Source organism: Canis aureus, chromosome 4 (genome assembly GCF_053574225.1).
Source record: "Canis aureus isolate CA01 chromosome 4, VMU_Caureus_v.1.0, whole genome shotgun sequence".
NCBI classification, from domain to species: Eukaryota; Metazoa; Chordata; class Mammalia; order Carnivora; family Canidae; genus Canis; species Canis aureus.
Genome location: NC_135614.1, coordinates 73536845 through 73563759, shown reverse-complemented (window position 1 = coordinate 73563759; position 26915 = coordinate 73536845). Strand labels below are relative to the sequence as shown.

The 26915-nt window shown below is 32.5% G+C and overlaps 1 protein-coding gene across 5 annotated transcripts in view; it reads left to right on the top strand.

The window, feature by feature from the left end:
- NIPBL (NIPBL cohesin loading factor) overlaps nt 1–26915 on the top strand; it is a 197467-nt gene that overhangs the window by 80094 nt on the left and 90458 nt on the right. For all 5 annotated transcript variants that reach the window (XM_077896197.1, XM_077896201.1, XM_077896199.1 and 2 more), the window contains exons 2-9: nt 3357–3499; nt 5489–5654; nt 8013–8140; nt 12008–12107; nt 12677–12828; nt 18127–18287; nt 19219–19315; nt 22549–23175. In XM_077896197.1, the coding sequence (XP_077752323.1) occupies nt 3436–3499; nt 5489–5654; nt 8013–8140; nt 12008–12107; nt 12677–12828; nt 18127–18287; nt 19219–19315; nt 22549–23175 (1495 nt within the window). In that variant the 5' untranslated portion in view covers nt 3357–3435. The remainder of the gene's footprint in view (nt 1–3356; nt 3500–5488; nt 5655–8012; nt 8141–12007; nt 12108–12676; nt 12829–18126; nt 18288–19218; nt 19316–22548; nt 23176–26915) is intronic.

Here is a 26915-nt window from a genome sequence, read left to right as displayed (position 1 = left end):
ATTTTATTTTATTTTATTATTTTATTTTATTTATTTTATTTATTTTATTTGTATTTTATTTTATTTTTTATATTTTATTTTATTTATTTTATTTTTTTTTATTTTTATTTTATTTTATTTATCTTTGATACTATCCTTTTATAGAGCCAGGTAGACCCAACATTGCCCAATCCAGAGCCAGAAATGTCATGTCTAATTAGTTAGAGTTCTGCATATTCCTTTTTAGAATTCTAGGAATGTTCTTTCTTGGTGGACTCTGATCACTTTCCAACATAGGCAGCAGCATTTCCACAAATTACTCATATTCATCAACATCTGTGACTTTAGCTAAAATTGTAAGTCCATTTCTACCAAAGTCTTCTCCTGTTCTTCAAAAGCTTGGCTTCCAATGAAATCTGCATAGTTCAGCAGTGAGGTGTAAATATATTTGTCAGTAGTCACCTACTCAGTCTGTACATTCAAGTACTTTAAACCAAAAAAGCATTGTTGCTTTCCTTTCTTTGCCCACTTCCAGTTTTCAGTTGACATCACAGTAATAACATACCTTGTTATAAAGCACAACAATCTTATGCTTAAGTTTATTAATCTCCTAATCTATATGTGGTAACTAATTAAATCATTTTTTGGGCTACAAACTCTAGCCTGGGCTGGATCTGCTTTACATGTTACCTGGGATTTAGGAAAACAGAGTAAAGTTAGTTAGCCCACAGTGGAACCCTCTTGCAGATTGTTCTCTATTGGTTCCTGTCCTCTGAATTAAATAACATGGTCACTTGTTAATCTGTTTGAGTAGAGCAATTTACATTTACAGTAGTCATACAAAAATAACAAGATGTTTTGTGCTGTTCTGTACATAATTTGCATTCAATTATTTTTTCCCATTAATTACTAAGCATAAACTGGAACTTTTTTATTAGCCTAAATTTAGAAAAAATCTGTCACGTTTTGGTGACTTCTGTCACATTTTAAATTCTTTTCTTTTAAGTGCTTGATAGAATCGCTAAATTTGCATTGCTTCCTTAAATTTCTTCAGTGTTAACCAAATTAATAACTTCAAAGAGTGAAGTCCCCAGTATAACAAGGCAAATGTAAGGTAGTCAGTATTATATTTTTCTTATACTATTTCCTGTACTATTTCCTTTCAGCGGGCTCCTACTAGCAAACTTTATGTCATTATTCATTAGAGTAAAGCAGAGTTGTATCCTTGGCTGGCTACTAGAAAAGAATGTACAAAAAAAAAAAAAAAAGAATGTACATATGAAGAACATAAGTGTATGAAAAAAAAAAAGAAATGATTACCAAAAAGACAAGGTAGTTGTTAACTGTAGAAGGAACTAAGGTGCTAACTTTTTAGATGGTGGTTCTATAGATGTTTACTTTATAATTCTGTTAAGCCATGCGTACATGTTTTATGAGCTTGAGGAAAAAGAAAATATATTTCTTTAAGATTTTGTTTATTTGTTCATGAGACACAGAGAGGCAGAGACCTAGGAAGAGGAAGAAGTGAGCCCAATGTGGGACTCGATCTCCAGACCCAGGATCACGCCCTGAGCTTAAGACAGATGCTCAACCGCTGAGCCACCCAGGTGTCCCAAGAAAATTCTTAATTTTAGCTACCTGTATAATTCTACTTTTATTTTTTTTTAAGATTTATTTATTTATTTGAGAAAGAGAATGTGTGAGGGGAGGGGCAGAGGGAGAGAACCTTTCAAGCAGATTCATGAGATCATGACCTAAGCCAAAACCAAAAGTCAGATGCATAACCTACTGAGCCACCTAGGCACCCCTATATACTTCTATAAAAAAAAAAAAAAAACAAACTTATTTGCAAAATTATTGTGAGTAAGGGGAATTATTAGTGTTGTATCATTTCACTATTTTAAAGTTTACAACTCAGAAAACTTAGAGGTTCTCTTAACAGTGACTGATAAGCAGATACAACCTCAGAAAAATGTTTAAACTGGAAATTATAATTCCGTTTTCTGTTGTAGCACTGTGTTTTAGTTGACATGCAGTAGACTTCTATTTACTAATGAGTTTATAAAGTTATTTAATAAAGGCATATCTTAGATTAGTGTATACCTTATTAAAATGTATACTCCAAAAAAGGTTCTTCAGTAAGTACACTGTTTAAGGAAAAATAAAGGTTCCAAAAACCACATGTTAAAATTAAGATGAGAAAAATTGGGGGACATTGAACAGAATGGAAAACATGTTCAGGAATTTTACAGATTGTCTGTACACACAGACAAACAGAATTACATCATAATAAAACTGACTAAGTCAACTAGGTTATATAGGAACATCAAAATGTTAACACATTTCTCTGTCCTTTATGTGGTTGTATATTAATTATGTGATTGGTTGATACAAAGAACATGGAGTGGTAATTGGGAAGACAAGGTAAGCACATGAACATTAATTATATAAGAATGAAACAAGAAATTTCAAAAAATGGCACAAAGGAATATATAATTATTTACAAAAGAATGTTGAACTATAAGTGAAGGTTAGATTAAGATAGGCTTTTAGCTGAATTTGAAGTTTCATGAAGTGTAGTAAGAACTTGCACTAAATCTTGAAGAATTATAGGATTAGGGCTAAAGTATAGATGGGCTACCCAGGTAGGGGGATATATAAGTAAATAAATACAAATGTGAAAATGCAAGGTGGATTCAAGATAATCTGATCAGCGTGGTTAAAGAGGATGGTTTATGTAGGACAGTAGTAAAAGACATAGCTAGCAAGGTAAGTTGAAGCCTTTAATGGTTTATGATGTGGAGAATCATAGTGCTTGTCAAAATTGAGTATCTCAGTTTAGTAATATAGACTACTGGTTACACAGGCTTTTTTTTTTTTTTTTTTTTATTTATGATAGGCACACAGTGAGAGAGAGAGAGGCAGAGACACAGGCAGAGGGAGAAGCAGGCTCCATGCACCGGGAGCCCGATGTGGGATTCGATCCCGGGTCTCCAGGATCGCGCCCTGGGCCAAAGGCAGGCGCCAAACCGCTGCGCCACCCAGGGATCCCCCTACACAGGCTTCTTAAGCCAGGTTGCTTTTGTTCTGATCTTTCCCTACATGTTACTTTAAGCTCCCTGTTAATTAATTTCCTCACCAGTAAAATCCAGAAAATAATAGCACATACCTTATAATGTTGTGAGAACTAAATGAGTCAATATATGCAAAGCACTTTGCAGGATCTAATGTATAATAACATATATATGAATGGTAGCTATTGTTACATAGGTTGACAAACAAGAAAAGCAGAATATCTTATTTTTTATAGGCATTTCCCTAATAGTGTTATATTTGATATATTTTTACAAATAATTGTCTGGTTTTTTTTATTGCAGTGTTTGGGAAATGGAAAGTAATGACAGCTGGCACCTGAACTAAGTACTTTTATAGGCAACACCATTCCAGAACTTCAGGATGAATGGGGATATGCCCCATGTCCCCATCACTACTCTTGCGGGGATTGCTAGTCTCACAGACCGTAAGTTTGGTTAATTTATCTAATTTATTTTCTATTCTGTGTTAACAATGATTTTAAGAGAGACTATAGAAAAAAATTGTTTGTAGTTGTCATAAATAACAAATTATTTAAAATGCTAGATTTTGAATGACAACATTATTTCCTTTGGTTTATTGTCATGCATGTAAAGTAACAAAATTAATATAGTCAGTGAATATAGGATCATTTCTGTTTGATCCTAGAATCATTAGAAAATGATGGCATTTACTTGTTTAAAGGTCTTAAACAATAAAAGGACTAATGCAGTAGTCAAGACCAAAGATGAGACAAAACATTAAAGAAAAAATTAAAACTGAAGAAGCATGGATTTGCATATAGGGACAAATATAGACTTTTTAAAAAGCATTTCTAGAAATGGTAACTGAAACTGTCCTTTAAAGAAGGGTTGATAGCTTAACTTAATCTAATTTCTTAGCAGTGTTCATTTTGGATGTCATCTTCAGTAATCTGTTGGGAGTTTGTCATAGATATCAGCAGCCCCTTTTACTCTGGTCATTTAAGTTCAAAGACCTTTGTCATCCTTTTGAGATTTCTTAGTATAACACAGTTTTTTAGGGACTTTATGGTAGCCAACTCTAACTTGAATACTTAGTCCCTGGGTAATGATACAAAAAAACAGCCCATAGTGTTAATCCAGTGTCATCCTATCTGACGAAATAAAGGGAAAAAGGGATAGGAGAGAGAAGAGTAGAAGATGAGGATATCACATTATGCAAGCTTTGGGGCTTTATAGTAAAGGAGCTATGAGAAAATAATTTTAAGATGTGTTTTTATCTGTGTTTAGTAGTCCTTGATATTATTTTCCTGTTGTTAATTTCCAACTGGTTTTAATGGAAGTAAAATAGTTAATAGCTGATAGCTTTGGGGTTAGGAAACTAACATGGCTAGTTTGTAAAATCTGAGATAAGAAAGTAGCTAGTGGAGTTAGGATAACACAGGTAAGAAAACTTCTGAAACTGTTTTCATTGTCATTTTGTTTTGGTAAAGCATAAACTCATATAGGAGTGCCAAATCAGATATACTATCAGGGATTTATTTTTGGTTATCCTCCCTGTTAGCTCAGTTGTACCTTATATTTTAAAAGTTTGCCCAATAAACCCTTTATTAAGTAATAATTTGTTTTCTATATTTTTATTGATAAAAACCCTGTTATTAGCCACTGGGGCTGAGCAGCGTGTTACACTGTATAGGTGATAAGAAATTAAGCCAAAAACAAAGATACTTTAATTAACTTTCTTATCTTTTACTTTAGACAAATGAATAGATTTCCATTATGTGAAGAGACAGTAAATAGCTGAATTTAAACTACTATATAAACATTTATGTCCTTTTGTTTGCTGTTAGAGTAGAATGAAGAGAGGAGAGAATGATTTAGGAATTTATAACTGAAAGCATAACTCCTTAGATATTTGGCTTCCTCCAGAATCCCTATTCTATAAATGTCCTGCTAAAGTGATCTATTTATTTTTTATATATACTTAAGCTTTTAAAAAACACAATACTTGTCTATCTGGTGAAAAGTTTGGTATAATTACTTGGTTTATTTATATGGGACTAGTGATTCCAATAAATCTCAGAAGCAAAAATAAATGAGATTAATGAATGTATTCTCAATTCTTAAAAGTTACTTTTTAAGCCTACCTTTTTGGCTACTCATTTATTAAATGAATAAAGATTTAAGATATGGAAAGTCATGCCTATAAAGGAATTGAGTTTTATTCTTAGAGAGGAATAAACTCTTGTTACTGCCCAAGTGATGTTTCAGGGTTTTATAGAGTTGATTGGGGCTTTTGGGGGAGAGGTAGAATGCATTTTAATAATTTGTCACTTTAATATTTGTAACTTTTTTTAATCCCAAAATATTTGTAAGCAAATATTTTATAAGCAAATATTGTGAAAAGACTTCTTACAGTCACTCAAGTTCTAATAATCTGATTTTATTCCAAATAGTCCTGAACCAGCTGCCTCTTCCATCCCCTTTACCTGCTACAACTACAAAGAGCCTTCTCTTTAATGCACGAATAGCAGAAGAGGTGAACTGCCTTTTGGCCTGTAGGGATGATAATTTGGTTTCACAGCTTGTCCATAGCCTCAACCAGGTATCAACAGATCACATGTAAGTATAATTTAAAAGTAAAAAATTTTGGTCTAAGAGAGTCAATATTCCTGGTTTTATTCTTTATTTCAGAAATTTTACATACATAATTTAGTTTTAAAATATATGAATATTCAAGTGAGCCTTACAATGAGATTTATTGTTATTTTGAGACGATAGTTCTGACCCATGTAGCTATATGAAGATCTTTTCAACTCTTTTTGAATAATTTTGGGATTCATCAAGGTGGATCTGGGGCAGGGAGGTCTAAAGTTGCTCAAGAAGCTGTCACCCTCTTGGTATTGCTAGAGTGGTTATAATTCCCACACACTAGGGACTATACTACTAGCTTTATTTGGAATAGGCTCACATGCTTTCCAAAGGAAGTTAACCAAAACTCCAGGACTGACTCTATGGATGGCTACTGCAAAATTGAGAGTAATTTTCCTTAGGATTTATCATACCATCTGAACATAAGTGTTTATTTTCACACAGTAGATTTTTTAAAATAACAGATACATAAGTTATATATCTTGTTTATAAAATCTTTGCATATGAATATACTTTAAAAAATTTTTACTGCAAAACTAGTATATACTTACAGTATCTTAACATGGAAATGTATAAAAAGTTCAATTTCTCGGAGTGCCTGGCTCAGTTATAGAGCTTGTGACTCTTGATCTCGGGGTTGTAAGTTTGAGCCCCACATTGGGTACAGAGATTACTTAAAAATAAAATCTTAAAAAAAAAAGCTAAATCTCTCACTCTTATCCCTTCACATCTCATTTATACAGTGGTACTCATGTATTCTTCCTTTTTTAATTTTTGCTTTTTTTTTTTTTTAAGTTTTATTTACTTATTTGAAAGAGAGAATGCATATGTGAGCAGGGGTTTGTGGAGGCAGAGGGAGAGGTAGAGAGAATCTTCAAGCAGACTGCCCACTGAGCATGGAGTTGAACACAGGGCCCAGTCCCAGAACCCTGAGATGACCTGAGCTGAATCAAGAGCTTAACCAACAGAGCCACCCAGGCATCCCTAATTTTTGTTTTTAATTTAAAGATTCATTATTTAGAGGTATGAGAATAAAGCATATTATAATGGAGAAGTGATGACTCTTCCAGTAATATATTTAATGTGAATTGTTGATGGAGAAACTGAGAAATAATTGGTAAAAATTAAAAGGAAATCTAATACTAATATTGTCACTCCAGAAATTGAAGTGTCTAAATATTATATTACTATTTATATCTATACATACTTAATAATTATCACCAAATATTTAGAAAGATAAATAGCACATATACATTTATGATTTATTTTTTGGAGAACTGCTTTAAGGTTGCCCTAGAGATATATTGAAATTTTATCATTGGACACCATCTTTATAAATCTTTCTTATTAGGTTTAATGAGCAGAACAGAGACATGTAGAATGTAAAGTTGAAAACACTATGTGTATTTTACTTTATCATTTATGTTCCATCGTTGAAAATTTAATTTGCTCCTTACTTTCAAGTTTATTGACAACTACAACTATGCTTAACCACTTGCTTGGGGTTTTTTGCTACCTGATGTCTTTATTTGAGAAAAAAATATTAGATGGAAAAATTACATAATCTCTGGGTCTTGTCTTAACCAGTGTGGCAGCATTATTTCATTCAGGGAACATTCTCAAAAAGGCAGACTCATATTCAAATGTAAGAGAGAAAATATATTCTAAACCCTAACATCAGCTTCTGTACATAATTATCATCTCTGATAATTATATCATCCATTATTTTGAATACTTTAGAGTAGATTCTGTTTTCTACTTTGAAACTAATGTGAACATTCTTTTCTTTTTTTTTTTTTTTTTTAAGATGTATTTGTTTGTTCATGAGTGACACAGAGAAAGAGACAGGTAGAGACATAGGCAGAAGGAGAAGCAGGCTCCTCGCAGGGAGCCTGATGTGGGACTCAATCCCAGATCCTGGGATCATGTCCTGAGCTGGAGGCAGATGCTCCACTGCTGAACCACCAGGTGTCCCTAATGAGAACATTCTTAAATAAACTCATAGTTCCATAAAATAATGTTTGGGCCTTTTTGTCCCCTCTCACTCTGTTTAAAATAAAATGAGGAAAAATGTTTTCCTTAGAAGAACTCTTCACTGTCATTTTGATAACTATATTCCAGGAATAGCATCTTCGAAAATCCATGAAATTGATAGACATCTTTTGTGATTATTATTTTTTTTTTTTTTTTTTTTTTTTGCTGTAAGTTCTTGATTTTCTACCTCAGTCTTTTCTGAATTTCACTGGTGAATTGCTATCTAACTAAAACATAGAATAGGGAATTCTCAATCACTATTTTAATTTTTGATACTTATTTTTTTAATTACAGAGAATTGAAAGATAACCTTGGCAGTGATGATCCAGAAGGTGACATACCAGTCTTGTTGCAGGCCGTCCTGGCAAGGAGTCCTAATGTTTTCAGGGAGAAAAGTATGCAGAACAGATATGTACAAAGTGGTGAGATTTTTCATTGAATTTTATATTATTATATTTTTTTGTGGCTCTCCTGTCAGAGCTTGCATGTAATTAAATTAAAGTGTCTCCTTTAATAAGGTAGCCTAGTCTCTGAATGCTGTGTTGATACCTTGAATCCAGCCAAGAGAAAGTAGGAAACTAAATGGGTGTTAATATTCTTGCAGTTTAATATGTAACTAAATTCCTTGGGAATTAGAAGTGTATTTTGTTAAATATTTCAGAATGTATTCGTTTATTCAGTCAAAGAGCTTTAGAAGTCTTTTTTATTTTAGGAAATCATGGAATTGATAAGAAAGGAATCTTTTCATTAATCAAATAATAAAAATACATAGAGCTTTTCAACATATAGTACTTGTAGTACTTGTATAAATAATTATACCAAGTATTAGTTTTAGTACTGATGATTACATTCAGTCATATAGTAACTGGTTTAACACTTCTGTTGCCATAGCAGCAGAAAAGTAGGCTTGTAAGTATTATTATTAAGGAAAAAATCTATAATAAATACCATAAAAAGCAGAAGAGTATGATATTCAACATAGATAAAATTTTTATGTAGTCAAGGAGTACCCATGAACATCTTTACTAAATCTGACAAGCCCAGGTACTTATTTGCCTCTCAAAATTAAAATAGTCAGAAGGGAAGAGGTTAGACAACTCAGAAGGTTCAACTTAGTTAACTGATGAATTGTATTCAAGAATATTGTCAGTTTTATTGACAATACCTCCATGAAGCCCTCCACTCCGCTCCTAGTTTTGTCTTATTTTTTTAAAATAGTATTTGTTAATTTTGTAAATGTCTCTGTGAGCTGTTTTTTTAAAGCAGTTGCATAGTTACTATCCATTCCCCAAATTGCATCTATAGAAATGCCTCTGCCCAAATTCCCCTTTCAGCAAATTGAAGGCAGATCTGCAGGACTACACTATCTGTGTACCAGAACCAACAAGCTAGATTGCTGTAGGAGGAGACAGATAGGAATAGTGAAAGTAAATTTAGAATTAAAATGCTCTGAAAGAATGTTGCAATGAAAGAAATTATGGAGAGATCATTGATTGGAAGAAAAATTTACAGGATAGGAACATTAAGTATAAGATAATGTGAATAGATATAAAATTGAATAAAAGAAGTCTTCCAAAGCTATTTAAACTACATTTTGTAACATATTAAAATATTTAATTTGGGTAGTAAATCACTCTAGTTAAAAACTGAGTTTTCATCTTTCAGTCACACATTTTGTATTTTATACTACATGCAGTTATATTTTAGTCAAAAATATTGATTTCTCCATATCATATTTTGTGAAAACATAAACTTAGCATTAAAAAATGAATTGATTTCATGCATATTATGATTTTTTTTCCTAAGCATTTCCCTCGTGATAGTCGGCTTTAAAATTTAAAAAAGTGATTCTTGTTTGCTAAATGTAAATGTAGTCACACATATGAAGCCAATTTAATAATATGCAAATCACTTTATTTTAGTTCTTTTGAACTTTGAAATAATCAGAAAGGACTTTTAGAAATTTCATTTCCCGCATTCTTTTTTTTTTTAATAAAGCCATTGCTGTCAAACTAGTAATTCCAGCTTGTCCCAAATATTTTTTTAGCTCTCATCTCATAGAGAATTGCTCTCCCTCAAAAAAAAAAATAATAATAATAACCAAAATAATTATAGTAATTAAATCATTTATTTATTTTTTAGTAATTAAATTATTAAGCTATGGAACACACTTACTACCAAATTGGAGTGGGAACAGAAAGCTCAGAAGTTAGTTCAGACTTCATATAAAAGAAAACCCACTGCTAGTGGTAGATTCTGGGGTGATTTTGAGCCTTCATCTCATTCAGCTACTGTTTTAGGGCTAGAATCCCATTCTTCAGTATTCCTGGCAAATGGACATTTAACTTCTGTTTGAATGTTCTTGGTGAAAGGCACTCTTTTTTTTAAATTTTTTTTATTGGAGTTCAATTTGCCGACATATACCATAACAACCAGTGCTCATCCTGCCAAGTGCCCCCTCAGTGCCCATCACCCAGTCACCCCATCCCCCCGCCCACCTCTCCTTCCACTACCCCTTGTTCATTTCCCAGAGTTAGGTGTCTCTCATGTTTTATCACCCTCACTGATATTTTCACTCATTTTCTCTCCTTTCACCTTTATTCCTTTTCACTAATTTTTATATTCCCCAAATGAATGAGACCATATAATGTTTGTCCTTTTCCAATTGACTTATTTTACTCAGCATAATACCCTCCAGGTCCCTCCACGTCGAAGCAAATGGTGGGTATTTGTCATTTCTAATGGTTGAGTAATATTCCATTGTATACATAGACCACATGTTCTTTATCCATTCATCTTTGGATGGACACCAAGGCTCCTTCCACAGTTGGGCTATTGTGGACATTGCTGCTATAAATATCGGGGTGCAGGTGTCCCGGCGTTTCACTGCATCTGTATCTTTGGGGTGCAATTGCTGGGTCATAGGGCAGATCTATTTTTAACTCTTTGAGGAACCTCCACACAGTTTTCCAGAGTGGCTGTACCAGTTCACATTCCCACCAACAGTGCAAGAGGGTTCCCCTTTCTCCACATCCTCTCCAACATTTGTGGTTTCCTGTCTTGTTATTTTCCCCATTCTCATTGGTGTGAGGTGGTATCTCATTGTGGTTTTGATTTCTATTTCCCTGATGGCCAGTGATACGGAACATTTTCTCATGTGCTTGTTGGCCATGTCTATGTCTTCGTCTGTGAGATTTCTGTTCATGTCTTTTACCCATTTCATGATTGGATTGTTTGTTTCTTTGCTGTTGAGTTTAATAAGTTCTTTATAGACCTTGGATACTAGCCCTTTATCTGATAGGTCATTTGCAAATATCTTCTCCCATTCTGTAGGTTGTCTTTTAGTTTTGTTGACTGTTTCTTTGGCAGTGAAAGGCACTTTTCATATCAGTTAGTAGGAAATGGAATTTGGGAATATAATGTGATACTTATAGCTCCCCAAAAGATTGGCTATCATAAGAAAGAATATCATATCATTGGTATCATAAGAAAGTTCGGGGTTAATCATAGATTTTATTTTTGATTTTAAAATGTCTAAATAACTGAATTTTTCCGCATCTCCTGTATAACAAAATGCCATTTGTGTAATAATTGAAGGGACAGTGTCTAGCTTGAAAAGAAATATGAGAATCTGAAACTATCCTCACACTTTCATTTTTTAATCAAATATTCATTTAATCCTTACTATGTGGCAAAGAATTATTGTGTAAGAAAGAATCGGAGCATTCTGTTTCACATCAAAACATCAATATGGAAATCACAGCAACTCATACTTTGGGCCCTTCAGTAAAATAGTATTTTAAAACTGAGATCTGAATCACAGTGAAACAAATGGTGTTGTGAAATGAAGCTTCTAAAGACTGGAGATGTCTGTAATAAAGTATTCCATGTAATGGAAAAACCACCCAAGGAGGAGGAAGGAAGGAGGAATTGTGTAGTATTTGGTCAGAGGTCACATAAAGTGATTTCTAAAGGTTCTTTTAGTTATAAGGCTAAATGACAGGACATTAAGTAAACAAGTACTTTTTTTTTTAAATCTCTATCTCTGGTCCTGGATTAGTTATATAGTAAAAGGTATAGTATACCATTGGTATAGTATACCAATGTTTTGGTAACATTGGTTGTACTTGATACTTAGCTTCTCTGTTTTGCTCTTCAAAATGAATATGTGGGTCAAAAAAAGGAAAGAACTTTTGAAATATTTATGATAGAGCCATTACTATAAATTATTTAAAGGATATTTTACTATTAAAAGAAAATAACATGTTTTCCACTTTTATGTTATGTAGGAATGATGATGTCTCAGTATAAACTTTCTCAGAATTCCATGCACAGTAGTCCTGCATCTTCCAATTATCAACAAACCACTATCTCACATAGCCCCTCCAGGTAATACATGCATCATTTTATGAAGTACTATTTTCTGTAATAAATATGCTTGTGGATGTACACTGTATTTATATCTTTAGGTAATGGTGAATTATATGTAATTGAAAAGTTGAAATGCTTAGCCTTAAATAGTAATTCACATGAACATTTGTCTTAAAATGTTAGATTCAATAATGTTCTAATATACTAATTGCATTAACTACCATCTTTGTGACTTAATTTTATACAGACAAAAGAATGTGTTAAAATAATGTGTTTGAGATAAATAAGAATATTTATAAAGGACAATTTAATTGATAAAGGAGCATGACTATATTATCTTAAATAAATAGATACTTATATGCAAGTAAAAAATGAATTGCTAGTTTTGTTTTTACAAATTATTTAATGTAACCCTTAGTTTATGAACAATAAATAATTTTTAAATTCTCTATTTTTCAAAATTTACTGTGCATATAGATTTTGTTTTATACAGATCAGAGCTTGGAGAATTTTATGACTGTGAAATCTCAAAGAGTAGCATATTTATTTCATTTCCTGATATTGTTTATTTGGATTTTGGGTTTTAGCCGGTTTGTGCCACCACAGACAAGCTCTGGGAACAGATTTATGCCACAACAAAATAGCCCAGTGCCTAGTCCATATGCCCCACAAAGCCCTGCAGGATACATGCCATATTCCCATCCTTCAAGTTACACAACACATCCCCAGATGCAGCAAGGTAAGAAAGTTGATTATTTATAGGGAATGCCTGTAATTTATTTTTTCTTTATATGATTTTTTAAAATACAGACTAAAAGACTATCCTGAAATTCATCATTTGGTAGGTAAAAGGATCCCTGTCATATGATTGAGTCATATTAGGTTATTATACAATGGAATATATTATAGTTATGAAATTAGGAATTTCTTTTCTTAATTGGGCTTTCTTCTTACATAGCACTAAGCCAAAAAAGAATTATGTTTTAATTGCTAACGTATAAATAGTGTGAAAATTTTACTATGAAGTAAATACAGTGCTGGTAGAAAAAATAATCTCAGATGCAAAAATTTCTGGAATTAGATTACTAGTTTTCAATTGAAATTAGTTGATAATATGTCTTTTTAAGGTTATATTGCTTTGGGACTATGTCATGGTTTCTAAATAAGTTTTTATTACTAGTATAAATAAAGTATATACCTAAAAGTTAAAAAAAAAAGGGGGGGGTAGGGGAGGGGAGCACCTGGGTGGCTCAGTGATTGAGCATCTCCCATCGGCTCAGGTCATGATTCTGGGGTCCTGGGATTGAGTCCCGCTTTAGGCTCCCTGCAGGAGCCTGCTTCTCCCTCTGCCTATAAATAAAATCTTTAAAAAGAAGAAAAAGCATATCTTTTTTTTGAGAAATTTTAAAAAGTACAAAAGGAAATATAACAAATATCTATCTGTGTTTTGTCCCCTGTAATTAACAGCAATTTTTAACATTTGCAATCAATTATAAGTTCCTGTATATATTCTTCTTTTCTATTATGCATGGAGTCAAACATCCTTTATAAACTTTGTAACTTACAAACCTTTAATTTAGGCATTGATCAAAACAGCAAACTTCTAGATAATGAAATACTAGGTTAAGACTATTTTATACACTAATTTAAGGGAAAACTAGGAGGCAGATCACACATTTGGAATAGATAGTTCCAAAATTACAGAATTTAGCTTGAATGCTGAACATGAGTATGCATATATTTTGTAGCTTCTTGATACTTGTGAAATATTAGTATACTCTGGCACACAAAAGTATGAGGAACATTTTAACTGTAGTGAAAGGAAAATGTTATAAGAAGGACCCATTTGTTCTTTACAGAAATATCCACATACACATTCATATATGTAGGAAAGAACATAAACTTTTGCTTTTATTACTCTTGTTTTTTAAACAAGATAAACCCGGCTTTTTCAAAAGAAAAGTTGAAATCACAAAATCAAAAGAGAAATATTAGTTTGAGCATCTGCCTTTTCAGTAATGACTCATTTCTTGGAAATTTCTCAGGTATTTGAGAAACTAAAAATGTTACTCAGGGATTAGCCCCACCTAGATATTAAGGTTATCATAAATAAGAAAATGTAGTGTGGTAAGGAACAAATGGATAGTAAGTGGGACAGAAAAGAATCCAGAAATAAGGTAAATATATATGGAAATTTAGAGTATGTGGAAGATAACATTTAAAACATTTTTTTCAACCTTATGTTATAAAAATTTTAGCTGTGCAGAAAAGTTGAAAGATGAGCACAGTGAACTCTTTCATCAACAGGCATCATAAGTCTTTGCCGTTAAATAATCTGCTAAGAAGAAGAAAATTATATAAACACCAAATGTAATAATTCACCTCTAAGAAAATTAAGAATAGTTCTGTACTATCATTTAATATGCAGTCTGTATTCAGTTTTCACCATTGTCCCAAATATATCTTTCATGTTTTTTTTTTTCTCTTCAGAACATGATCTAATTAGAGATGGAAATCAAAATTAAATAAAATTCTGTATCAACCGCTTAGTAAATATTTTTTAGTTATGTGATACCCAGCATCAACAAATGTGCAGGGAAATTTGAATTTCCTTCGTTTCTTTATAGGGATATAAATTGGTACAATCTTTTTAGAGAGCATTTTGACAATACCTGTCATAATTCAAAATGTATATGCAGCCTTTAGTAGTTCAAATTCTCTCTTAAAGAGATGGAAGGGAATAAAACTCAATTTTATCTGTAAGTTCTACCAAGTATTCCAGACAAAAGAAAAATGTCAACATTTTCCCAGTTCATTCTATAGAGTTAGATAATAATCTGAATACCAAAATCAGGTGTAATGAGGAAAAGTATGAGAAAGGAAAATTATAGACCTGTCAACATCCATGAAAATAGAAACAAAATCTCTAAATAAATCCCTACCAAACCATATTAGCAGTACTGATTGACAGCAGCCTGTATTATAAAACTGTATGTATTATCAGGAATACATGGATTAATATTAGATAATTAACACAAATTAAGAGGTTAAGAATCCTGTGTGCCTTTTAATAGGTGCCAAAAGAGCATTCAAAAAATTCAGCCTTTATTTATGATTTAAAAGCTTTTGGGATACCCGGGTGGCTCAGTGGTTAAACATCTGCCTTCAGCTCAGGGCATGATCTTGGGGTCCTGGGATTGAGTTCCACATCAATCCCCCTACACCTCTGCCTATGTCTCTGCCTCTCTCTGTGTATCTCTTATGAATAAATAAGTAAAAATCTTTATTTAAAAAAAAAAGCTTTTTACTGAATAGGAATAGAGTGGTATAATCCTTTTGTGATAAAGGCTATCTGTCTGGGGTAAAAAGTTAGAAACATTCCTCTTGAAGTCAAGGATAGGACGTGAGAGTCTATAATCATCACTTAGTGTGGTAGTAGCTGTCTTAATTAATATAAGAAGATAAGCGTAAAAAATAAATAATTATTGGTAATTAAGGAATGAAAATGTCAGTTTTCAGGTGATATGATTGTCTTCATAGAAAATCTAAGAGAAGCAACATATGAGATAATAGAATCAAAAAAGTATCCTGTTACTGGGTACAAGATCATTATAATGAAATTTAGTTTCATTTTTATACACCTAAAATAAGTAATTTGAAGTATAATCTTTTTAAATACCATCAACAATTTCAAGGAAAACCGTAAGATACCTAGGAATAAATTTAGCAATGTAATGGCATCTGGGTGGCACACAATTGGTTTTGGCTCAGGTTGTGATTTTGGTGTTATGGGATTGAGCCCCACCTGGAATTCTGCACTTAACAGGGAGTCTGCTTGAGATTCTCTCTCTCCTTTTCTTTCTGCTCCTCCAACTGATGCTGTCTCTTTCTCTAAAATAAATAAATAAATCTTTAAAAAGTTAACATGTATAAGACTTTTGTGGAGAAAATCATAACTTTTGAAAGAGATAAAAGAAACCTAAGAAAAGGAAATTATGCCTCTTCGTAAATGGAAAAATTCAATAGGGTAAAGATTAAAAATTTGCTCCAAATCTGTAAATTTGATACAATATCAATAAAAATCCCAAGCAGGGTTTTGTGTAACTTAAGTATCTTCTAAAAATTCATATGGAAGAATGAAAGTCCAAGAATAGCAGGATAATTTGAAGTGGAATGAGAAGTGGAATGCTCAATCTAACAGTTACCAAGATTTACTGTAATATTACTGGTCTGTGGAAGAGTAAAATATGGTGAAGTGGAATTTGGTAAAGGGCCTAGGAACATACTCATGAACAAATGGAAACTTGACACATATGGTATTAGATCTTAATGGGCAAAAACTGGTTTTTCTGTAATAAATTTTGCTAAGACAGTTATCTATATGGAAAAATGTAAAACTGAATTTTTTATCTCAACTATACAGAAAGATAAGATGGATTAAAGACCTAAGTGTGGAAAAAAACAAAACTAAAATTTTAAAAAGAAAATGTGGAAGCCTATCTTTTTATTATTTTTATGTTAAGGTGGGAATTTTGAATGGCCAGTATACATGAAAAGATGCTTGGCCTCACTATTAATCAAGGAAATGCAAAAATTAAAATGACAATCAGGGACCTTTTCCATTCTCAGGTTGACAAACATTGTTGACAAGAATATAGAGCAATAGGAACTCTCATGTACTACCAGTGGAATACAAATGGACATAAGTAATTTGGAAAGCTATTTGTTACTATTTAGTAAGGTTTAAAAATGGGTATAGGGATCCCTGGGTGGCGCAGCGGTTTGGCGCCTGCCTTTGGCTCAGGGTGCGATCCTGGAGACCTGGGGTCGAATCCCACGTCGGGCTCCCGGTGCATGGAGCCTGCTTCTCCCCTGTCTCTCTCTCTTTCTGTGATATGACTATCATAAATAAATAAAAATTAAAAAAAAATAAATAAAAATAAATAAAAATGGGCATATCTGGGGGCATCTTGGTGGCTCAGTTGGTTATGTGTCTGCCTTCAGCTCAAGTCATGATCATAGGGTAACATGGGGCTCCCTGCTCAGTGAGGAGCCTTCTTCTCACTCTCCCTCTACTATTCCTCCTGCCTGTGCTCTCTCATTCTCTTTCTGTCAAATAAAAATAAAAATGGGCATATCCAAAAGTTTCACTCCTACACACATTTTTTTAAAAAAGTCATGTCCAAGAATGTACAATACAGGTACATGTATACATGTACAAAAATATGCACTGTTTATAACAACAAAATTACTGAATCAATCTAAACATTGAATATAAGAATGGGATATTGTGTACAATATGCAGCAGAATATATGTATCTATTTAAAATGTGTGAATTTGGGCAGCCCCAATGGCTTAGTGGTTTAGCGCCACCGTCAGCCCCAGGGTGTGATCCTGGAAACCTGGGATCTAGTCCCACATCTGGCTTCGTGCGTGGAGCCTGCTTCTCCCTCTGCCTGTATCTCTGCCTCTCTCTCTCTCTCTCTCTCTCTCTCTATGAATAAATAAAAAACAAAATAAAACAAAAAGAAACATTTAAAAAAATAAAAATAAAATGTGTGCATTTAACACTACATATATAAAGATGGATAAATTTCAACATAATGAAATAAAAATGAAATTATAGAAGGACATATGTATAGCATACCATTTATGTAAAGTTTATGTGAAATAGTGCTCTGTATTATTTAGGAATATATTCATTTATAGTAAAGGCATAAAGATATTCATGGAGTGAGCTGTGAATTCAATATAGTGGTTACTTTTATGGAGTAAAGGAAAGGAAACAGGAGAGGAATATGCAGATATATGGAGAGCTTCAACCTTATCTGATTTTTTACTTCTTTTCAAAAATGGATCTGAATGACATGTGGCATAGTGTTAAGAGCTGATCAAGCTCTAGATAGTACATGAGTGCTCATTATATTGTTTTCTGTAATTTATGTATGTTTAAAATATTTTGTGAACAGTTATTCTCTAAGAATTTTAACAGTTTATTTTTATAAAGCTTTTTGTTTTTATTCTTATTAATTTCAGCATCAGTATCAAGTCCCATTGTTGCAGGTGGTTTGAGAAACATACATGATAATAAAGTTTCTGGTCCGTTGTCTGGCAATTCAGCTAATCATCATGCTGATAATCCTAGACATGGCTCAAGTGACGACTACCTACACATGGTGCACAGGCTAAGTAGTGACGTATGTAATATATTAGTTATCGTTGAGGTAATAAAATAGTCCTGATATTTGTTTCATAACCTAGCATTTTGATCTCACAGTTTAAATTGTACCTACTATATATCAAGATTTATACTAGGTCTGAGAATCTGTCTATGAACAATGTGGTCTATACCCACAGAGCATAGACTAGAGTAAGGTTGGTAAACTGGCCAATAGTATGACCTACAAATAAGAATGGCTTTTACATTTTAAACAACAACAACAAAGAATAGTGAGTGACAGAAACTGTATGTGGCCCACAAAGCCTAAATATTTATTATCTGTCCCTCTACAGAAAAAGTTTGCCAGTCCTTGGTGTAGAAGTTTTGGTTCTTAACAAAATGTAGTTTCATTTTTAAATAGTTCTTTATACAAAAATGTTCTTTTAAATAATGAACCTTTATTTATTAGCACTTAGCTCTTTTTCTAAGACATGCACAAAACTTTATTCTCTGAAATTTAAGGTTACTTTGGTGTTTTAAGATATTCCACATACTAGAATTGATTTTTGTGGTATTATCAGATAAGTTATATGTTATTGGTTTGCTGGTGTTATCAGATAAGTTACATGTGTATAAGGATAACAAAGATGACCGTGAACTCTGCCCTCTAGACATTTATAGCCTGGGAGGGTGTTCACAGCTCCTTTTGTAGAAAACAGTAAACAAAAATGGAGCATAGTAGTAATACCAGTTTTCTTATTCATTGCCATGCATAGGCTGTTGATTCTTTTGGATACAATTTCAGTTCTTCTAAGATTTACCATGAAGAAAACAGGAAAGTGCAGAAGAATTATGCTTTTGAATACCAACACTTTACCTGTCAGTAGTTTATGTCTTTTATTGGTCATTTAAAACTTCTCTAAAGCCTCTCCTATCATTTAGGTATAAATTTTACACTCTATTCTTAGGATGGAGATTCTTCAACAATGAGGAATGCTGCATCTTTTCCTTTGAGGTCTCCACAACCAGTATGCTCCCCTGCTGGAAGTGATGGAACTCCTAAAGGTATTGTTGTAACTAAAATTTCCTTCAGCATTTCATATTCCTTTTTTTTTTTTTTTTTTTTAGTTGTAGAGGGTGTGGTGGGGAGAGAGAATCTTAAGCAGATTCCTCACCCAGTGCAGAGCCAAACACAGGGCTCAGTCTCACAACCTTGAGATCATGGCCTGAGCTGAAACCAAGAGTCCGACGCTTAAGTAACTTGAGTCACCCAGGTGCCCCTAGCATTTCATATTTCAAGTTGAGTAAAGAGCTCAAACTTCTTAATTGCAGATACCAAAAACTATTCTTTATTGTTTTTCATTTATTGTAGGAAAGAAACAAACCTGTAATTCTCCCTATAAATTGATAGTGTTTTCAAACATTTATAGTATCATCCTCACTGATAAATCCAATGATCTTTTCAAAACACAGCCTTCTTCTCTTCAACATTTGAAATTTGACTTTCCCCATCCTCCACCTTCCCAAAAAAAACTTATTTCATATCAGTTCCACCAGTTTTCCTCATTTCTTTTATTGTTTTTCATTAGTTCTTCTGTCCTTTCATTCCTCAAGATTTCTGTCATCAGACTTTTTAATCTCCTGTTGTACTTTTTTCCTTGGCTGTTTTACTCAGTTTTAGTAACAGCATTGATTACTTTCATGAATAGAGTTGCCAAATCAATGTCTTTGGCTCTAGTCCTGTGTCCCAAGTTACAATTTTTTTGTTTCCAGACAGAATTTCCTTGTGTCTAGCTGGTATTTCAAATTCATTTTCAAAATTGTTCTCACTGTTCTTTTTGCCATTCCTATTTCTATTGATGCCATTCCAGTCCTGAATTATCATAAAGTTGTCTCTTACCTGTCATGTAGTCACTTGTCAAAATGAGGCCTATTCTATACTACTTCTCTAAATCTTTTACACAGACTTTCATTTCTTTTTATTAAAAATCCTATCTTTTCAAGTTCTAAGTTAAATGGGTGATCTTCCATGGACCCTTCTCCTCTAATCTTCTCAAACCATTCATTAGTTTATATTTTTTCTAATAATTTATCCTATACTATCTTGTGGATGTGAATTTTATCTTCAAATTCCCAAAGAATCTTGTATGGACTTTTGTGTATACTAGATTCATAAAATTGTGAATTTAAGTCCAAGTTTGGGCTTTTTTTAGAAGTACTTAAAATTAAAGTGTGATAATTTGAATTACCAGAGTTATTGGGAAAGAGTATTATATTCCATGTTAAAGAATTAGCTTAATTAATGCAATATAGCTGATAGTAAACTTTCTCTATCCATAAGAATTTCTAATTCTAGCCTGATAAATCATGGTCTGGTGTGCCTCTTATCATAAAGGTATTTTTTTCACAGATTGTCTCTGATCACAGAGTTGGAACACATTTTTCCTGAGGTGAAAGTTGAACTTTTATGAGCCATTCTTATTCTATAATTCTATGAATTTTCAGGGATAAAAATAACCCAGCTTATGAAAGAGAGAGCAACTTTCAGAATAACTCTATTTGTAGGTTAGGCATCAAAGTTAGGTACATACCTCACAAGTATTGTTAGGGTGAGAAATTATTCAGACTGCCAGGGAGGAGTAACAGTGGGATAGCTGGTTGATCTAGATAATCAGCCTATTTTTCCTCAAACTCTTGAGGATGGATGGATGGAATGGATAACTTTAGATAGAAAAAACTTCAAAACAACTTCATGAACACATTGTTCATTAGAAACCTTTACTTCTGTTCATGAGGTTGTTTTCCAGCTTGTTTTGAAGGCTGAATGCATTGTGAGTCCAATTTGATTTTTAGATGAATTGTTGGAATTGTTTGTTCTAAAATATATATAATTTGTCACTTAAATTTTAGATACAAAGGCAATATGGTGTATTATAATTCAGATGTTAAAAAATCTAGGTTTAAATTTTTCAGGTTTGCTAGCTATATAACCTTGAGCAGGTTTCTTAACCTCTATAAGCTTCATGTTCCTTTCTGCAGAATAGTGATAATAATACAAATCAAGGTTGTTGTAAATTATTTAAATGAATTGATGTGCGAAGCACCTTGCACAAGCTATAACACGAAATAAATGGCCCCAAAAATGTTAGTTTTGTTTCTTTTTAACATCCTGTATAAACTTGTCTAAAACCACTATCTATTGATATAATTTCAAACTAACATTTTTAGTAAATTGCTCCAGTTGCATCTTTATCACATTCTAATAGATATGTTCTCTAAAAAGTTATATTTTTATATATCATACTTTAAATATATTAACATTGCTAATTGAAAAAAAATCATACATATTATATTTAAACACTGAAACGTTAATTTAAGACAAGTCTAGGTTTAAGTTCTTTCTATAAAGCACTTTTCATCCTGGTTTTTATAATTTCCTGTGGGTTTTTAAACTTGTTATAATCTAATGATAAGAAATGTAACAATTATACTCATTTCTGAAGCGTATCAATGAATTTTTTTTCTCATTTAAAAGCTTGTTAAGTAGGAGAATTTTTCCATTTGATTAGCTTATTTTCCTACTTCTTTGTATCATATAGCATTTGTTAAATTAATGGGATCTGGGCTGAAGATATTTTATTGAGCCTTGAAATTTGCTGGTCTTGCATATTTTTCTAATAGAAGGAGGATTAGCAAGCTGAAAAGAGTATGTGAATGATGTTAAGTGGAGGGAGAAAGAGAACACCACATAAAGGTATAAATCAATATTTTACCACCAGTTCGTGAAGTAAGTGAAGATCCAAAAGATTATAATTGTTTCCACTTTCTTGTACTGGTAAATATTCATGATAGTGTAATAGGATTAATTTGTTATTTTATAATTTGACAGACTTATTCTTCCTTTAGACTTGTCAGTTTCCTTAGATAATAAGTGAAAGAATGAGAATATTTGCCCAAAATATTTGTGTTATATCATCTTTAGAAACAGTGAACTCCTTTGCTGTTTTCAAACTAAGTATATTTTATAGGAACAAAAATAGAAATACCATAATACTGGTCTGGAAGATGGAATATTCATACTTCAACTTAAACCTGGATCATCTGTGAGGAAGCTAAAATACCATAGGGGACAAGCTCTTAGGCTTGCTTTTTGTATTTTGTAAATAAGTTGCCAAATTGGATAATTTCCTGGTATTTTTTCTAGCGTTCCTATATTGCACTTGTTTAATGTTTCTATCACAGTGTAAGAAAATATAAAACTAGCACAGTTGTTCATTCCTGTTGAATTGCTTTTCCAGGATCAAGACCACCTTTAATCCTTCAGTCTCAGCCTCTACCTTGTTCATCACCTCGAGATGTTCCACCAGACATCTTGCTAGATTCTCCAGAAAGAAAACAAAAGAAGCAAAAGAAGATGAAATTAGGCAAGGATGAAAAAGACCAGAGTGAGAAAGCTGCAATGTATGATATCATTAGTTCTCCATCCAAGGACTCTACTAAACTTACATTAAGACTTTCTCGTGTAAGGTCTTCAGACATGGACCAGCAAGAGGATATGCTTTCTGGTATGGAAAATAGCAATGTTTCAGAAAATGATATTCCTTTTAATGTGCAGTACCCAGGACAGACTTCAAAAACACCCATTACTCCACAGGATGTAAACCGCCCACTAAATGCTGCTCAGTGTTTGTCGCAGCAAGAACAAACAGCATTCCTTCCAGCAAATCAAGTGCCTGTTTTACAACAGAACACTTCAATTGCTACAAAACAGCCCCAGACTTCTGTGGTACAGAATCAGCAGCAGGTATCACAACAGGGACCTATATATGATGAAGTGGAATTGGATGCATTAGCTGAAATTGAGCGAATAGAGAGAGAATCAGCTATTGAAAGGGAGCGCTTTTCAAAAGAAGTTCAAGACAAAGGTAAAATAATCTCATTACTATCCCTTCATACTCTGGGCAAATATGTAATTATACTGTAAAAAAGGCTTTTTTAGTTACTCCTTTTTATTATTATTATATTTTGGAATTCATTATGTCTCTCAGTTATATTTTTCATGCTAATGCTCATACCACAGAAGTTGATTTCATTTTTTAAATCTGAAACAACTATTTGAGATTTGGTAGTTATGTATCACTGGTCTGTCACCTCTTATCAAGTGTTATTACCTGTGCTTGTCTGCTAAAATGAACATTAGTGTTTCTATCACATTTATTTTCCAGAAGTTATGTTAGTATAGTTTTGCATCTTCACCTTATTTCTGTCAAAACAAGGGTAACCACTCTAGAATTATTTGAATCAGTACATTTAAGAAAAGTTTGTGTGTATGTTTATTTAGTTAGATTTTTCACTTTGTTTCCAGTCCTACCATCTCTTAATAATAAAACTTGGGTTTGTTTGGTTTTTTAGTAAAAAAAATTACAGAAAGAATTTTAAATTAATATTAAGTAGCAAACCTTAAGCCTCAAGGATCTTTTGTTGGTGATTAAAGTGTTCCCTTTTATCTGAGTAGTGCTGAGTTTTAAGTAGGATGAGTATGAGTAGGGTGTACTTTCAAGACATCCATTCTATGAATTTATGGGCTTTTTTTGTGCTTTATAAAAATTTGTAATCAAAAGTAAGTCCCTATTAAATTCTTGATTATTTGGTGTATACTATATATAAAACTCTTGAAAATTTTGATAGATTGATGAATCTGTGATTGAAATTATGTAATTTATGGATTTTACGGATTTGATGTCTTAACAGATTCATATACACATTTGACTACCCAAACCAAAGCATACTTTATGCTTTAATTTTATAGTCAAAATTCTGGGTTGATATATAGTAATTATATTTCCTTTTTAAAATGAAACTTCTTAATGTTGGATAGAACTCCTTTTTATATATGATCTTGTTAATTATGTGATAGGATCATTTGTAGATAATTGTGTTTCTAGGCTAAGAAACATGCTGGAGATTTGTATTTCCTATCATGATGGGTCTTTTTAACATTACTGAAAAAACAGACATTATTTAGTAATTGTTGTACTTTGATGTTTGCTAAGTGCCTAGATCACAGATTGGTGCAAAAGAGACTGTCAGAAGTGTTTATTTTATTAGCTAGGGAACTGAATTTTTTTTTTTAACTGCCAAACTATTGATGTTAAGGATTATATACAGCGTTGTTTATTCTTTGGTTTGGTAATGTGGAGTTCAGGAAATAATAACTATATGAATTCCAAAATGTATCTCCTCCTCTAACCTCTTGTAAAAGTATATGCCTGGCAAATGAAGAAAGCAGCATTATTTAACTTCTCTTGATAGTATTAATCCCAAATCCCTGAATTCTATGACAGTTTATGCAAGAAACATAAAATTGTAGTTTCTTGACTGATAAATATTAGTTGCTTTGATAACTGAATTTTTACATGATGTTTTAATCTGTTTTGGGAAATTATGTTCTCAAAAAGGAGCTTAATTCTTTAAACTATTTATTAATAGGAACAGAAACAAGAAATAATGAACTTTTCCTTTCTTTCTTCTCTCTTTTTCTTTTTCTTTCTTTCTTTCTTTTCTTTTCTTTTCTTTTCTTTTCTTTTCTTTTCTTTTCTTTTCTTTTCTTTTCTTTTCTTTTCTTTTCTTTTCTTTTCTTTCTTTTTTTTTTAAATTTTCCTGAACTTTTATTGTATCAGTTTGTTGAAGTTTTAAAACCTGAGTGAAAATAAGGATAGTAAATACGGCTAATTGTATAATAGCAAACTTATTTTAGACTACTAACTTTTGTGAGGTAAAATAAATTCAGCAAACAGCATACTGTTCATTCAGAAATTTGTAATGTATATTTTACTTTTAATTATTTAATCAGTTTTCTCTGTAATCTATGATAGTGTGGCCATAACAAAGGTTAATTGAAGAGTTGAGTGAGCAGAAAGGACTTACAATTTTGAACTCTGTAAGTTGACCTACAGAAGTATCTGGTGCTATAACGATTAAAGCAATGGATATTCGTTGAAACTACCTAATTTGTAGTTTGTTTTAGATGAGTTAGTATGTGTATTTTCCTAAATTGGGTATGTTGATTTTGCCAACCTCATACTAGTGCTGTCATTTCTGACTTGTTTGCTGAAAGCCATGCTCCCATTATTTGGTGTCTTCCATTATTTTGTGGCTTTATTGGAATTTAGGTGCCACCTAATACCTGTGATTTGAACCTCATTTTGTATTCAGTTTCTGCACTGTGTGATGGGATAGTGTTTTATACATAAGCAGTTATCTTGAGATTTTGGAAAGATTAAGGGTCTGGTATGTTGCTCTAAGACTGTAGGTAGGATCATAAGTAAACACAACATTTTCTGAAGTGGTAATTTTATAGTCAGCCCTTGAGAAATGAAATATTTCTTTGAAATGCGTTTATTACTAGTTACCACTGCATTTTAGGCCTAAATTGTGAAATTGATATTTACTGCATTCTACGGTATGGCACTGAGAACTTTGTAACTATTGTATTGATGGTGGTAAGGAACAAAAAAGACTACTTATTTTACTGAGAGTTCTGTTCTAGGTTCTGATCTTGTTTCCCATTATATTCATTTGTAATGAGAGAAGCATTCCTTTCAATATACCAGAAATGAAAAAAACTATGCCTTGTAAATAAGATTAGAAAGTTTAACACACATGGTTGTTTGATCAAATGGAGTTCAAGAAAAGGGATAGAGTACTCTTAAGAAATATTTTACCTAGGCTGTGGCAGGACGTAACGTATCTCTGTTCCACACATAGAGGACACTTTTCTGGCTGCTACATATTTATGTCCCTTGGCCTGTTCTCCCTTCTTTGGATAGTTTTATATACACTGATAGGTTAACTCTCTGTAACCTACTATTTTATAATATTCTTAAAGGACCTTTTTGCTCAATCTTTTGCTCATATTTTCGGTGTCTAATTACATAAATTAATTTTAAAGGCTGTTCATCTATGCTTCCGGGATGACCTATTGTAGACATTAATATCCTCCATGTGCTGAAAATTCCTGCTTTCTTTTGTCAAAGAGGGGGTTTCTTTGTCATCTTTGCCTATTTCATCTTTTCCCAAGGTCCACTTTCCAAGCTAGTAAGTATGAGGAATGGCCTAGCCTAGCTACTAATGTCTTTTATAATTTTACAGTATTCTTACACTATAACCCTTATAAAACATAAATGATCTATTGTCATTTGATATAGGAGACTAGATGGAAATAGGACAGTTAGCCACTTAGTTTATACTACAGTTTAGGGGTGGGATGTTTTCATTTTTCATAATTGGCTACTATGTGTATAACTGTGTTGTTCTAAGTGTTTTCAGTTATCACTTGTAGATTTAAACAAGTGATGTAGTGTTTTCCTATAAGCATACTCAAGTTCAGAATTTCTCTAACGGCTGGATCTTATTTACATATCAGCATCTTAGATGACAAATATTGTTGGTTTTGAAATGATGGTATCTTTCTATATGCATTTTCTTCAAGACTGTATGCATTCTGATAGCTAAACTTGTGATACCCAATGCTGAAGAGCGCTTAAAGATAATCAGTGTCCCAGATATTGAAACTAATCTTTATAGAGATGGCCTTCCATCATTAGGTGAAGGTTATGATGTAATGAAGACTGATAACAAAAGTGGATAGACAAAAGTGATGTGC